The sequence below is a fragment of the Phacochoerus africanus genome, chromosome X (assembly GCF_016906955.1).
Source record: "Phacochoerus africanus isolate WHEZ1 chromosome X, ROS_Pafr_v1, whole genome shotgun sequence".
NCBI classification, from domain to species: Eukaryota; Metazoa; Chordata; class Mammalia; order Artiodactyla; family Suidae; genus Phacochoerus; species Phacochoerus africanus.
In genome coordinates this window covers 118,529,710-118,545,449 of record NC_062560.1, presented here as the reverse complement: position 1 = coordinate 118,545,449, position 15,740 = coordinate 118,529,710, and the positions used below count along the sequence as shown (strand labels likewise).

Genomic DNA, 15,740 nt, shown 5'->3' with positions numbered 1-15,740 from the left:
CACTTTATAATTTACAAACATATTCGGTAATCTTTATAGCTGTGTACAGTAGATTTGATTATTTAAGTCTAATATTTAAAGTTCAGAGAGATGAAGAGATTTTTCCAAGGTCACAAAGTTAGTAGGTGGTAGAGCCATGACTCCAGTCCAGAGGCTTCATTAGGTTAGACTACTTGAAAATTTTCGACCAATTTTTTTTTTTATGGACTCACCCATGGCATAGGGAAGTTCCCAGACCAGGGGTTGAATCTAAGCCACAGCTGCGGCAACGCCTGATCCTTTTAACACACTGCACTGGGCTGGGGATCAAACCCTCACCTCGGCAGCAACCCCAGCCGCTGCAATTAGATCCATAACCTACTGCACCATGGCGGGAACTCCACTGACCAATTTTTATCGTAAAGGTGTTTCATGTGTTCAACCTCTATCTTAGGTTTCTTTCTACCAGCTATCTCACTTGAGACTTTCTGTCTACATGAAGTGATGGCTTTGAGCTTCCTGGTAGAGAGGAGCCTTTCCAGCAACCTGGCTCAACTCTAACACTAAAGAGAAAGAGGCTATTGAGAGTCAGAGGCAAGCAGTACCCTCTCACTCATCAGCCCTCTCTCTCCTATAAATATGAGAATACTTTTTTAATAATAGCCAATCCTCTCCTCCCCTTTTCCTGAGTATAGGGCATGTATTAGATCGGTGGTTTTCAGAGTGTGATCTCACAACCAGCAGCATCGGCATTACCTGGGAACTTACTAGAGATGCACATCATCCAGCTCCACCCCAGAGCTACTGAGTCAGAAACTCTGGGGATAGAGCCCAGCAATATGACTTTTAGCAGGCACCCTCCAAATGAGTGTGATGCAGACTGCAGTTTGATAATTGTAGTTTGTTGGTCTATACCTGAGAACACAGATCCGTACTACACAAATGGTTATACATAGGCAACCAATTGCCCTTTATATTTTTAAAACAATTACCTTGGTCACCTGTAAATGGGTTAATGCTTATCCAAGTGCAGAAAGTGAAACAACCCAGGACAGCCTTCAGGGGAAAGTGAAGGTTAGTAGTTTTGATCAGAAAAAAAGGCCCAAAGAATTTCATTTTAACTGGAAAAAATCTAGATGATACAGGAATAATACCACTTGGATTAATTTAAAGAGAGAATTCAAACTTGGCTGGTTCACAGGAAAAAAAAAAAAAAGAAGATTGGAATGCTATATTTGTGCCAGTACTGCTACTGTGAAAAGCTTTGAAAAATAATTAGAAAGCAACTACTGCTACAGTTCATCTTTTTCTCCCTTACATAATAAAAACCTTAATCTTGTACTTATGCTTGTTCCTGTCAGCCCATAATTTTAACAATTTAAGCATAAATTGCCAAAAAGGAGGGTGAAATTGTGGGTTTCTGAAAGTCTGATGTTATAAATAGAAGAGATAAAAACTGAGATAAAATGGAAGTGCTCAAAATGACTTATTTTACATGGAAAATTTATTTCATAGCCTTTTTTCCATTATTTATGAAATTATACATTAAACTATCACTATAAACTTGCTTTTTTTAATTTGGAGACTTTTTTGAGGAGTATCTGAAAATATTCATAGTATGTAGAAAGAAATTTCATTTATGTTTTTATCAGTGTTAACTTACTGTGCCTCATAATTAACTGTTAATATTACTACTTCCCATGTCCATCGGTATTCTGTAACTCTTATGTACATTATATGACACAATGCATTTTACTTTGATCCAGTGTATTCATAGAAAATTTTACTTCTCCAGAAAAATTTTTGTTACATCTCAGTTAATTTAAGTTCCTATCTAATATATTTGTGTGTGTGTCTGTCAGGGGGGCAGGGGGGAGGAATAAGTGATTAGCAAATTGTTTCCCTCCTAGAAAATTGACTTTTCTTACGTTAACTTCTTTATATCAAAACAGGTGAGTGTTAAATGAAGGGGTCTTAGTTTGATAAAATAGCCACATTTTTTCTTCTTGTCAGTCTTCTACCTTTGAGGTCATCTACCTTAGACATGTAATACTGTTCCAGTATCTTTAAAAATACTTGTTCATTTCTGATTCATTTGATAATATTACTTGTTTGTTTGTTTGTTTTTTATCTTTTGGGGGGCCACACCTGTGGCATATGGAGGTTCCCAGGCTAGGGGTCGAATCGGAGCTGTAGCTGCCAGCCTACACCACAGCCACAGCAACGCCAGATGTGAGCCGTGTCTGCGTCCTACACCACAGCTCATGGCAACGCTGGATCCTTCACCCACTGAGCAAGGCCAGGGATCGAACCGGCAACCTCATGGTTCCTAGTCGGATTCGTTTCCACTGCACCACAGTGGGAACTCCTGATATTATTACTTGTGTGATTACCTGGCATTTGACAAGTTCTTTAGAAAAGATGATTTCAGTGGGTATGAAAATATCCCTGTCTTATAACTAACTAAAAATTAATCACACTGAAGAAAGTAAGAATGCATGTTTCTGTTCTTGTTTTCAGGTGGATTATGTATTTACAGATAAAACCGGAACACTCACTGAAAACAGCATGGAATTCATTGAATGCTGCATAGATGGGCATAAATATAAAGGTGTAACTCAGGAGGCTGATGGACTTTCTCAAACTGATGGACCCTTACCGTATTTTGACAAAGCAGATAAGGTGGCATTTTCTGTGTTACCATTTACCTTGAGAAGTTAATTTACATAGGCATATGTTAAGGTAGTAGAAACAAAGACTTTGAGCACGTGACATGGCCTGTTGAATAACCCTAGGATATGTTAGCTGAGAACCAGGCATGTGGTTAGGTACTAGGAGAGATATATAGCTCATTTGAGTATTAAGAATTTGTAAATTTCTGCTGTGCAGTTTGCTGGAGGTTATAACATTCTATCACATTAATAACTTTTCTCTGTTCATTGACTAGTTATGAAGTGATTAAAGTGAAAATAATATAGTCATTTTTCTGTTACTGTTCAACAGAATCGAGAAGAGCTCTTTCTGCGTGCCTTGTGTTTATGTCATACTGTGGAAATTAAAACAAATGATGCTGTTGATGGAGCTACTGAATCAGCCGAATTAACCTATATGTCCTCTTCACCAGATGAAATAGCTTTGGTCAAGGGAGCTAAAAAGTAAGGACATATGTTAGAGGGATGATTTCAAAAGATACAGTGGTGTGCCTTTAGTTAATATGGTATTTTTCACTTCAGAATTTAAGGAAGTGGATCTCATGTTGTGTTCTAACCACAAACAATAAAAAAAAAAAAGGACACAAAGAAACTAAAAAATACCAGAATATGTCTCTTACCTTGACTGTGGTAATGGTATCACAGACATATGCATGTGTCCAAACTCATCATAGTGAACAAATTTGCGGTTCTCTATCAGTTAGACCTCAAAAATACCGGGGGTTTTTATGGTTGTTGTTGTTTGTTTGTTTTTATGGGTGCACCCACAGCATAAGTTCCCAGGCCAGGGATTGAATCTGAGCCTCACTTGCAGCCTACGCCACAGCTGCAGCAACACCATATCTTTAACCCACTGTGCTACAGCAGGAACTCCAATAAGGCTGTTTTAAAACCCAGAAATAGGAGTTCCTGTAGTGGCTCAGTGGTAACGAACCCAACTAGTATATCCTTGACGTTACAGGTTTGATCCCTGGCCTCCCTCAGCAGGTTAAGGAACCGAGCTGTGCTGTAGGTCGCAGATGTGCCTTGGTTCTGGTATTGCCATGTCTGTGGCATAGGCTGGCAGCTGCAGCTCCAATTATACCCCTAGCCTGAGAGCTTCCATATGCCATGGGTACAGTCCTAAAAAAAAAGTAGAATAAAACCCAGAAATAAGTTGCAGAAAAATACATTAGCATTTTTCAAGAATAAAAGAAGTTAAACCTTTCTTTCACTTCTCCTGAGAAAGAGAAATCACAAAAGGATAGGAATTTTTTTTTTTCTCTATTTTCTTCAATAACCTTATCTTGTAAGTGTCCTTATTCTTTATAAGGAGCCAAACTACTTTATCCAAAAGTTTGAAAAAATTCCCAGACCTGACCAATTAATACCAAAGAGAAACTAGAAATGCATAGATGTAACTTGCATTACTATATTCGTATTCCAGCCAGAAATCCAGATGTTTGTATTAAGTTTTGGAAATCATGTAACAGTGGCCACTTTTTGTGTAATACACGTCATTTCTGAAGTGCTCCCAGCAATTTTGATATCATTTGGTAACTGAAAGTCCTGTTTTATCCTTGAGGCCCAGGATGATTTAGTGGCTAAAAGGTCACCCCATGTGTTAGCCACAGAATTGACATTACAAATTGCCTCTTTCTTGGTTACAAATTTGTCCCTGGGCATTGACTTGCTCTGTGCCATCATCTCAGCAAGTAAAAGAAAGTTATAGATTGAGATCTTATGAAAGAGAAGAAAATGGTAAGTATGAATAACCCCAGTGCAAGGGAAAATTAATCATTCTTTAGAGATACACAAAGGTCTTTTTTATTGTTGTTGACAGGTATGGGTTCACATTTGTAGGAATTCGGAATGGCCATATGAGAGTAGAAAACCAAAGAAAAGAAATAGAAGAGTAAGTAGCACTGTGTGTTTGATGTTTGTCACTTCCTAACATCACAGTCAACCTTGGATGGATTTCGAAAGGACATCAAAGGAAACTGTTTACATCTCTAACTGTGGGACTCGGTCTCCCAGTTCAGAGTTTTATGTAAATGTAGTTAGAGTAGAAGACATTTTTCGTAGAATGGCAGAAACTAGCATTTGAGGTGTAAATGATTCCAATTTTGTTCACATACAGGTCCAGTAGCCTCAGTGAGAGTCTGCCTGGACCTTTTTTTTTGAATTTTAGATGCCATTTCAGGTCTCCAACGCATGTTGCAAGAAAAATCAGTGAACATGCATGAATCCTGCTGACCAGAACCCAGCCAATCATTTTGGGCTTGCAGACCCGGCCAGTCAGGTCAGCTTTAGTGGCAGAAGCCTTCTCTTGTTCTAGATGCTTAGGTGTGAGCCTCAGGCCAGAACTCTGATGCAGCAGTTTTGCTGCAGAGACCCCAACAAACAAAGCTACCTTGGTCTAGTAACAGATTTTAATTAGGCTCTGTGATTAATTTGAATTCCTTCATCTGAACTTGAAAGGTAATTATCTTCTCTGACTTCCGTTCTGACCCCTAGCATCTCCTGAGACCCATGTCAAAACCCTATAACATTTGTAAATGTGCTTAGGGAATTTGCCCTTCTGGGAAGGAATGTTCAAAAGCCAGAGAAAGGCTCTTTGGCCCGATTGCCAAGGCCAAGAGTCATTGTCAAAGTCCAGATAGAGCCGGTTCACAACAGTGCCCCCATCTGGTCAGCAACAAATGAGATACTACATGTCAATGTCTTACACACACGCATCCTAAAAACCAGTGACCTGCTCGTTTCCGTCAAAGACAGTCACTGTAGTAAAATTTTTTTGGTCAAATACTTGTATCCAAGTTATTTATTTTCAAGAAAGCATTTCCTCACACTTTTTCTAGTAACTCTTACGTTTCTTCATCCCATCATCTGATGAATAGTTCAGCCATTCACATATAAATCTGATCATGTCATTCTACCGTTTATACCTTTCGGTGGATTTCTTTTGCCCTTAGAATAAAATCCAAAAACTCTGAAATGTTCTCAGGTCCCAGTCCCTGCGTGCCTCTCCTGCTACTTCCCTGTCAACTAGATTTCAAGCCTTACGTGAACTGCTTTAAGTGCCCCCATGGGCCATGTGCTCTCATGTTGGTGCTTTTGCACAGGTGCTTCTCTGTTCTCAGAATGCCATGATACCGTTTCTTCATCACAGCACTCCTGCAAAACACAGCTCAGATGCAACCTCTTCCAGGAAGCCTTCCTTCGGATGTCTTCCTTTATTACTGTATTTGGAAGACTAGGGGATTGTCATCTCATTACGCTTTGCCTTCCTTAACACACGATAAGCCCCTTAAGGGAAGGGTCTTGGGCAGATTCATGTCTGTTCTCCAGCATCAATCACTGTGCCTGAGGTATAGTAGGAAATAAATAGATGATGAAAATAATTGGCAGGGGGAAAGTATTTCTAGATGCCCTCCAGATATGGCTTGGTAGGACAGCTCTTTGTCCCTCATTCCTATGCAGTCACTCTCTCCTTAGTATTTTAGGTAACATAATGAGAAGATAGAGATACCCCTTAACCAGTGCCGGTATCCTCTGACAGCATGGTCTAGGTGCAGAGAAATTCCAAAGACACAATGGAAAGCAGGCATAGTGCACACAACCAGCAACCCTTAAGAGGAGAGCTCTGTAAATTTAAGATGTTTCCTTTGTGTTTTATTTTTTCCTGTGTGGTTGAGTTATTTCACTTTTCATTTTTTTTTTCTCTTAAAGGTATGAACTTCTTCACACCTTAAATTTTGATTCTGTCCGCCGTCGTATGAGTGTAATTGTGAAGACTCAATCAGGTATACATCTCAAAAACTTGACTTTTTCTCTTTTCCCGTTTGTAGATTTGTGTGTTGATCAACTATTTCCAGAAAGAAAAACATGTCATGTAGTGGTGTATGATGACCTAAAGTCATACAGAGCTTTTGTATATGTCTTTATGTATTTATATGGATACATGCTCAGTTTGCCAGATCGTCAGTGGCAAAACCCCACTGCTGGAAGCTGGTGAGCTAGAGATGATGAAGGGCCAGACTGCTGGGAAAGGGCATGTGATTTTACTCCAGCGCTTTGGGCTCTTTGTTTCACACAGTGAAGAAGCTTGCCCTTTGCAGGGCAACCGGTACCATCATTTCGGGGTTCTCCCATGTCCTTGGGAGGAACCATAGTGGTTGGGATGCCTTCTGCTCAGATTCAACAAAACCCATGAGGTAGCATTCCTACTTCATTTGTTGGCTCTCAGATTCCTCCGTGTGCGTGTGTCTGTAAGTCTCTGGGTGGTTTTTCAAAATATCCTTGATTTGTTTCCTAGTAATTTACTTTTTAGTATTAAGTCTATTGAAAATTTCTTAATATGAGAATAAGAAGATAGATATAGACAGACCCTTGGGTGAATATATCCTACTTTATTTTGTGGTGCAGCTGCAAAGTCATGATATTTCATTGTATGTGCATATGGAATTGGTTTTATGACTTTTAAACACACTGGATATGTGGGAGAAAATGAAAAAAAAACACCTTACATTTGGAATACTTGCTGTTCTTACCCGTTCACATGCACATATGCATTCTTTTGCCAGTGGTGAGGTGTCTGAGGAAGTGGTCTACCATGGGCCTTGACCTCAGAACTACCCTTTTTTAACTTTTTTAAATTAGCATTTTGCTTTTATAAGGATGGAATGTCTTTCTTAATGGTCAGCTGTGTCCACTTTCCTGGGAGCACATGACTGGTCTGTAAAGCTGGACTTGTACTAGCATTCTGTACAGCTCGCCTCAAGTTTCCAGTAAAAACCATCAAGCTACTGTTTTAAAAGCTAACGTGTATAGTCTTTCAAAATGGTTTCATCTTGTTTGAGCTTGAGTTTAGTCCTTGGCATCTGTAGATGCCACATGTGAACTTTAGACCTTGATTGACAACATCCTGAGAGAGAATTCAAATGCAGCTCCTTGACACAAGCACAGTCCTCTGTGACTCATTACAAGGAAGTATGTTTTGACAGAGGTGCATGTTGTAAACTCTACGATATTAGTTGTGTCCGTATTGGTCCTAAAACGTGGTGAATGTTGTCCTGACAGATTAAAGGTCAAGATGTCTCGCTGCATTTAGGTGAGCATTCCAAGGCAGGCTCAGGATACACAGCAGCTGGGTGGGAGACACCGCCTTAATAGCTACGTGTTACTAAGATCCCAGTACCAGAGTTCCCATCGTGACTCAGTGGAAATGCATCTGACTGGCATCCATGAGGACGCAGGTTCAGTCCCTGGCCTTGCTCAGAGGGTTAAGAATCCTGTGTTGCCGTGAGCTGTGGTGTAGGTTACAGACACAGCTCGGATCCCAAGTTGCTATCGCCTGCGGCTGTAGCTCCGATTCGACCCCTAACCTGGGAACCTCCATATGCCACAGGTGTGGCCCTAAACAGACAAAAAAATTTAAAAATCCCAATACCTGTCTTGAAATTCTAAGTCAAGTACTCTTGTTCTTTATTTTAGGAGACATTCTTCTCTTTTGTAAAGGAGCCGACTCAGCAGTTTTCCCCAGGGTGCAAAATCATGAAATTGAGTTAACTAAAGCCCATGTGGAACGTAATGCAATGGTGAGACTATACCTTTCCCCCTAATAGAAAGAGAAATGCTAGAGATGACTACGTTTATGGATTACTATTTTCAAGGACTGTTTAAACGAATTTTAGCTTATTTTGTCATCTTTTTTTGTATTTTTTCTTGATTTTTTAGGGCTGTACCTGCAGCATATGGAAGTTCCCAGGCTAGGGGTTGCATCAGAGTTGCACCTCCAGGCCTACACCAGAGCCACAGCAATGTCAGATCCGAGCCGCGTCTGTGACCTACACCACCACAGCTCATGGCAATGCTGTATCCTTAACCCACTGGGCAAGGCCAGGGAATCGAACCTGCATCCTCATGCATACTAGTCGGGTTCATAACCCACTGAGCCACAACAGGAACTCCCTCCTTATTTTTATATAAAACATCCTATTGCAAGTTTCTGTTTAGAATTTGTAGCTTTTGAAGATTCTTGAAATCTTTATGTTCTCCTTTTTAAATATTTTTTTAATTTTTTTACCCCAAGAGGCATTATTTTTTTTATTCTGAACCTAATTGGGTATTAACCTATTGAATATTATGCAGCGTGTTCTTTTTTTTTCTTTCTTTTTTAACTAAAAATGTGTCTGTTTCTCTTTTGTATGGTAAAGCAAGAGTCTTTAATGGGTGTTTTGTTTTTATTTATTTGGATAAGTCACGCTCTCTTACTTTACTTTTAGGATGGGTATCGGACACTTTGTGTAGCCTTCAAAGAAATTGCTCCAGATGATTATGAAAAAATTAACAGACAACTCATAGAGGCGAAAATGGCCTTACAAGACAGAGAAGAAAAAATGGAAAAGGTTTTTGATGATATTGAGACAAACATGAATTTAATTGGAGCCACTGCAGTGGAAGACAAGTAACTAGAAAATGATATTCTTGTTGTTTTAATGACCAATCATTTAAGATGGTATCTATCCAAATTGATAACTTATTCTCAAATTTTAAAATCTTTGATTCAGCTTTGTGAGTACACCAGATTTTGAACTGTTTGTGGGAATAATTTTTAAGTTAAATATTTGTGGCTTAAGAGAATGAATTTGTCATCTCTGAGGTCTTTTGAATACTTACTAAGCCATGAATTTATGCAGATATTTATGAAAGAGTCTTACTATGTGTAGAAAGCTTTGTGCTAGGGGTATCGTTTGAGTTGGTACCTGGTAGAGTCGGTACAATTTTGACAGACTAGAGCATGATTTTGCATACTTTAAAATAATTTGCTCTAAATATACAGGCTGAGCTCTGCTGGGCATGATTATAGGGCTCCAGAATTGATACGCTTGAAAAAATAAGTCTTAGATTCTGTTTTAGGAGTCTTCTAGAAGTTATGAATGCAAACTGTGATGCTTAACCCAAACAAGAATTTGTAAACCTATATTTAGCCAAGTTGGAAAGTATTGGAATTCTAATAGAATTCATTTTTTCTAATTTCATTGTTGTTCTCTGGCCAAAAGGAACACAGAGTATCGTTCTTCTATCCTTGCCTCTCAGAATTATGCTTAAATTCTCTTTCAGAATGGCTGGCTTTCCTATACTTCAAGCTCCTCAGAGATGGGGATTTGCTAACTTCCCTTGGTATTGCATTAGAATGTGTTTGCCCCTTTCAGTTTTGAGCCATGTCCAGTATTTGTATGATGGGATATAAAACGTAATGAAATATGTTAAGTGAATAAGAACATTTGTTGAGTTTCTGAACATTTTAGCTGAGTGATGATTCTTAATTCTGTCGTTGGTTACCTCAAGAGATGTCATGAACTTTCCAGACCTCATTGTTTAAAATGTTACTTTAATCACAATGCCAGAAAGTGTATGCTTAGAGAGAGTGGGAGGATATATAAGAAAACCAACTGTGATAACACGTCTGGACTCCAGAATTGCTATGAATTATAAAAATATTCTCTTTCACAAGCCTTCTTGCAGAATCTCTATGTCAGGAATTTTTAGAGATAACAAGGTTTTCTTTGTGTTCTCAGGCTACAGGATCAAGCTGCTGAGACCATTGAAGCTTTGCACGCAGCAGGTCTGAAAGTCTGGGTGCTTACTGGGGACAAGATGGAGACAGCCAAATCCACCTGCTATGCCTGCCGCCTTTTCCAAACCAGCACCGAGCTCTTGGAACTGACCACCAAAACCATCGAAGAAAGTGAAAGGAAAGAAGATCGATTACATGAGTTGTTGATTGAATATCGTAAGAAGTTGCTGCATGAATTTCCTAAAAGTACTAGAAGCCTTAAAAAGTAAGAAAGTGCATAGATTCATTATATTTATGCATTGGTACAGATGTAAATCACAGCTGTTCATGCAGAAGTCTCCATTTTCTGTAATTTATTATTCTTTGTTTGCAGGTGCTTTATTCCTGTAAGTTAGAACCTTCCCTGAGGACTTGGCTAGTGACCCATTTGAGATTATTTGGCCCTCTCCAACTCTCCTTTCATTTAAAAGAAAACCTTGCACTTCTCAAGCTTTAGAAAAGTGGTTCATTTTCTAAATGTTTAGGGTCCGGGTATTTAGCAGTGCTATTCTGGCCTGGTCTGTGTTAAGAAAAAATATTCCTTTCCATGATCTCTTAAATTGAATGTAATAAAATCAGTCTCTAAAACAGTTTCCATGCACATTGAGGTCCTGGAGCCATTTTCTGTGTGGATTTTCGTGCCCCAGTACCCAAAGGAGACCAAATACTTAATAACATGGGCACTCGACTGCTTTCAACAAGCTGCTTAGGAAGAACTCGCAGAACCTAAGCTTCTCAAGGAAAGCCACTGATCCACAATAATTTAATACCCAGGGATACATTTTCCTATACTTGACATTGGCCAAGACTTAGCCTTATCTAAACCAATTACTGGAATATACCTTGGCCATAAGCAAATCAGTTTCCTCTTCCAGAATGCCACTGGATGTACTTACACTAAATCCAGAGACCCCTAGATCATATTATTTTACATTCCTTAAGCACACCTGTTCCGGGAACAACATTAAGCACTTTAAAATTATTCTCATTGAATCTTCACAACAACCCAGTAACACAATTTTATTGTTTCTTCATTTTACATATAGGGAAACTAAAGCTTAGAGAGATGAATTGACTTATTCAAGGTAACACAGCCAATAAAGTGTAGAGCAAGTCTATCCAGTTTTGGAGCCCATGCTTTTAACTGTTAGCTGTACCTGTATCCTCATCTCTGGTGTTTAAACAAGCTTTAAAAATGAATTGCCCACATGCATGAGGTGATGGCCACTTTTAAAACAGCTGTTGTTCTTCTGTTACTTGAACATCAGTGAGAGTAAACAGGTTTTTATTAATTGCCTGTGATAAATGTTTCTTTCTTTAGCCAAATGGTACTTATAAAGGCAGTCCAGATTACATGTGTTTTACTCAGGCATTTATATTCGTCTGCTTGTCTACCGTAGCAAACCACTGTAGAGCAGGTGGCTTAAACAGTAGAAACTTATTTCTCACACTTCTGGAGACCAGAAATCCGGGATCAGGGTGCCAACATGGCCGAGGTCTGGTGAGGTCCCGCTTCCTGACTTGTAGAAAGCTGTGCTCTTGCTGTGTCCTCATTTGGCAGAGAAAGAGAGGAAGCTCTGGTGTCTCTTCCCCTTCTTAGAGACTCTTAATCCCATCATCCTATCATAAGGGCTCCAGCCTCAGGACTTCATGTAAACATAATTATCAGAGTTCTAAATATAAAAGTAACAGACTTTTAGTAGTCAGTCTTCATATAAGACTGTGGCCCTGAGCCAGGAACTTTTGCATGCCATGGGCATGGACATAAGTAAGTAAATAAACAAACCTAATTATCTTCCAAAGGCCCCATTTCCAAATACCATCACTTTGGGAGCTGGGGCTTCATTGTGGGACTTCTGGAGGGACACGGTTCAGTCCATAGCACCATTCCTCAGCTCTCAGACAGTTTGGTAAAAGCCAGCGTTCATGGAAAGCTAAACTGACTACCTCGGAACATTTTCTCCTCCTGTCTTAGCAGTTGTGTTGGATATAGTCTTTCCCCAAGGTACACGAGCCTCAGGCACAGAAGCTCTTTTGCCAGCTTCTGCTCCTTCGTCTCTCCCACGGCAGCCACCAGGCTTTATCCGTGTTCCCATTCTCCCCGCTGGTGCTCTTCATCAGATTCCTAGTAACCTGCACCTCAGAGCCCCTCTGCCAGATGAGCAGTCCTTAGATGTAAAATCCCACCCGCATCACAGCCCTGCTCAGAAACCTTTCATGGGTGGAGCTCCATTCCCCACAGAATCAGTCGCGCCAGAGGCCCCGGGTGACCCTTTCAGTTTATTTTCTGAGTGCACCACACTTACATTCTCTCTTCACCTCTTTCTGTCCCATCTTTCACGTTCCATTTCAGATAGCACACCTCACAGAGAACCCACTATTTTTTCCTGGTGTGTATTTATTGTCTCAATCACCAAATGCTAACCATTAAAATCTTGTTTGGTTGGGTATATTCTCTCATGTGTGCCTCTGTCACGCCAAGGAGATTTTCTGTTCTCTGAGGAAAGATTAGCTAATAAGCCTCTCCTTTCTTCTGTATGACCTAGTTAAAGTTGATGGCTACAGATATTGCTTGATTGATTATTGAGCCACTGTTTTCTGCACATCGGAAGCTCCGTGAGTACAGGAACAAAGAAGGAGAATGCATGACTGATACCTCTTTAATTAGGGAATAAAACATGCTCATAAAATTAAGAAGCAAAATGTGGATAAATACAGAATTTTTATGGTGTTAGCAGTATACACCAAAGAAATATGGAATGAAAGAATGATGAGGTATAATGATATAGTGAAGCTCTCACTACTCAAAATTTAGTCCATAGAGGACTTGGAGAAGAGACTTGTGGCTGCCTGATGGGAGGGGGAGGGAGTGGGAGGGATCGGGAGCTTGGGCTTATCAAACACAACTTAGAACAGATGTACAAGGAGATCCTGCTGAATAGCATTGAGAACTTTGTCTAGATACTCATGTTGCAACAGAAGAAAGGATGGGGGAAAAAATGTAATTGTAATGTATACATGTAAGGATAACCTGACCCCCTTGCTGTACAGTGGGAAAATAAAAAAAATTAAAAAAAAAATTTAGTCCATAGAACAACAGCTCCATTATCACCAGAAGCTCTTTAGAAATGCAAAATCCCATGTCCCACCCCAAACCCCCTGAATCAAAATGTGTACTTGAAGAAGATTCGTAAGAATTTTAACAAGATTCCTTTAAACATTGAACTTTGAGAAGCTTAAAATTAGACAAATGACTCTATAACAGTGAAATCCTATGTCTAATACTTCTATTGCAGTGGTTTTCAAATGGCACCCAAGATTCCCTGAGCAGAAAATGATTAATCACTGTTTTTTTTTTCTTCATTGCAAAAAAAAAAAAAAGAAATGTTAATTGGTAGAATTTTCTCAGTTGTAAGTTTTCACCATATGTTTTTCTTAAATACTTGGCACCTATTATGTTTGTCTTTCCTGGCAACTCATACTACTTAGTCCTGGCTATGCATGAGAATTAACCTAGAGTTTTTTAAAACATGCCTATATATAGCCAAGCTGTGCCCAAGATACTCAGATTTAATTTGTCTTTGGATAAATGTCAGACATAGGCTTTTTAAAAAAAACTGCCCAGATGACTCTAATGGGAAGGCTATGTTGCAAACCATTAATGTAATATAAAATAACTTATTCAAGGAACAGATATCATTATTATATGGTATTCTTTAATGAACACCATGTCTTTTAGGTAGCACATCATATTTGAGAAGCCAGGTCTATTGATAGGTTTTGTCATTCAGGCAAAAATATTAGTAAAAGGTCTTCTGTGATTTGTGTACCCCAAAGCCACCTTGTCTTTTCTCTGCATTTTTAAAGAGTATTCAGATTGACTGATGATTTATTCTCATATCACAGTTTGACTGATGCAACTATAATTTCCAAAACTCAGCTTGAATTTCTTATATGAAGACTGACTACTAAAAGTCTGTTACTTTTATATTTAGAACTTAGTGCCATCTATATGGGCAGCTTGAGTCTTAAAGATATGATAGAATGTCTCTGTTGTGCCATTATTAGAGACAAATGCTTCTTTAGAATTTGCAGGTCAAGGAACCAGATTGATTATAACCCTTCTCTTTGTGTTTTGTTTTGTTTTTTAAATCAGGTTCCAAAATAGTAAGGTATTGTACATTCAGATGCATTGTTTTTCTTTTTCAGAGCATGGACAGAACATCAGGAATATGGATTAATCATCGATGGCTCCACACTGTCTCTCATATTAAATTCGAGTCAAGACTCTGGTTCTAACAATTACAAAAGCATTTTCCTACAAATTTGTATGAAGTGCACTGCAGTGCTCTGCTGTCGGATGGCACCATTACAGAAAGCCCAGGTAACTGGGTGTTAGTTAATGATCCATTCTGGGTACTTCTGTACATATACGTGCAAATGTTCACTTTTAATTTTCTTTTTTTTAAAGTATGGCTGAGTTACAATGTTGTGTGTAATTTTCTTCTAAGAGCCATTAGCACTTTACTATATCTTCCCTGGCTTCTCCCTCTGTATGGTCCAATTCAGGAGTCTTCCCACCAATTTGAATTAAACCTGTGCTTCACTGTGTTGTGCCCTCAAGTTTGCTGTCCAATTCCTCACCTTCCAAACTTCTCTAATGAGTGCCTGGCGCCTTCATTCCACTGCTCCTGGCTCCACTATTAATTACATCAGCCCCAAACATTCTTCTCTCATCTTATTCTATTGGATCTCCTGGAGGAGAGCAGTGACCTCCTTGCTTAATCTGTTACGCTGCCTTCCCTTCTCCTCGCTTCTCCACTGCAGTTCTGTCCTCTTTTAAACTGCCTCCCTTGGTTTCTCTGAAGGTCCAAGGTCCTTTTTTTTTTTCCCTGCATACTTTATTTTTATTTTGTTTCATCCTCTTCGTAATTATCAGTTTTTTTCTGGGGCTCTGTCTTCCCTCTGCTTTTCACTTATAGCCTATCTCTGGATAAGCACATCCATTTTTAATGACTTCCATTGATGACATATATCTCATCCTGACTTTTCCTTTTTAAGTCTCATATTTCTAGCTGCCTGCTAGACTGCTCTATATGGATTCCCCACTTTTACATTAAAATCGTAGTGTTCAAGACAGATAGTATAATTTTCTCCTTCAGGCCAGTTTGTTTTGTCCCCTTTCTTCTTTATTCCTATTACCAGTGACATTTTTCTTTTGCTTCTTACATCTCCAGACTACCTTTGCTCTGTTTTTCTTGCTCACTCTGTGTATAGTCACCATATCCCATGGATCCTACCTTTTGTCATAGCTCTCATTTCGCTGCCATCTTGTTAAATCTTTATTCATCCTAATCCAGGCAAGCCCTTAGGACTTGACACACAGATTCTTTGATTTAATCTCCTCACTAGTCTCCTTGATTTCACCCTTCTCTGTACAGTCTTTTTCC

The 15,740-nt window shown here is 39.2% G+C and overlaps 1 protein-coding gene across 10 annotated transcripts in view; it reads left to right on the top strand.

Annotated features, from left to right (window-relative positions):
- The window catches only part of ATP11C (ATPase phospholipid transporting 11C), a 171,579-nt gene that overhangs the window by 111,639 nt on the left and 44,200 nt on the right, over positions 1-15,740 (top strand). For 9 of the 10 annotated variants that reach the window (XM_047763956.1, XM_047763951.1, XM_047763948.1 and 6 more), the window contains 8 exons: positions 2,500-2,661; positions 2,983-3,134; positions 4,513-4,584; positions 6,402-6,475; positions 8,166-8,269; positions 8,957-9,138; positions 10,253-10,516; positions 14,500-14,674. In XM_047763956.1, coding sequence (XP_047619912.1) covers positions 2,500-2,661; positions 2,983-3,134; positions 4,513-4,584; positions 6,402-6,475; positions 8,166-8,269; positions 8,957-9,138; positions 10,253-10,516; positions 14,500-14,674 — 1,185 coding nt within the window. The remainder of the gene's footprint in view (positions 1-2,499; positions 2,662-2,982; positions 3,135-4,512; positions 4,585-6,401; positions 6,476-8,165; positions 8,270-8,956; positions 9,139-10,252; positions 10,517-14,499; positions 14,675-15,740) is intronic. The other variant, XM_047763954.1, reaches the window with a different exon arrangement.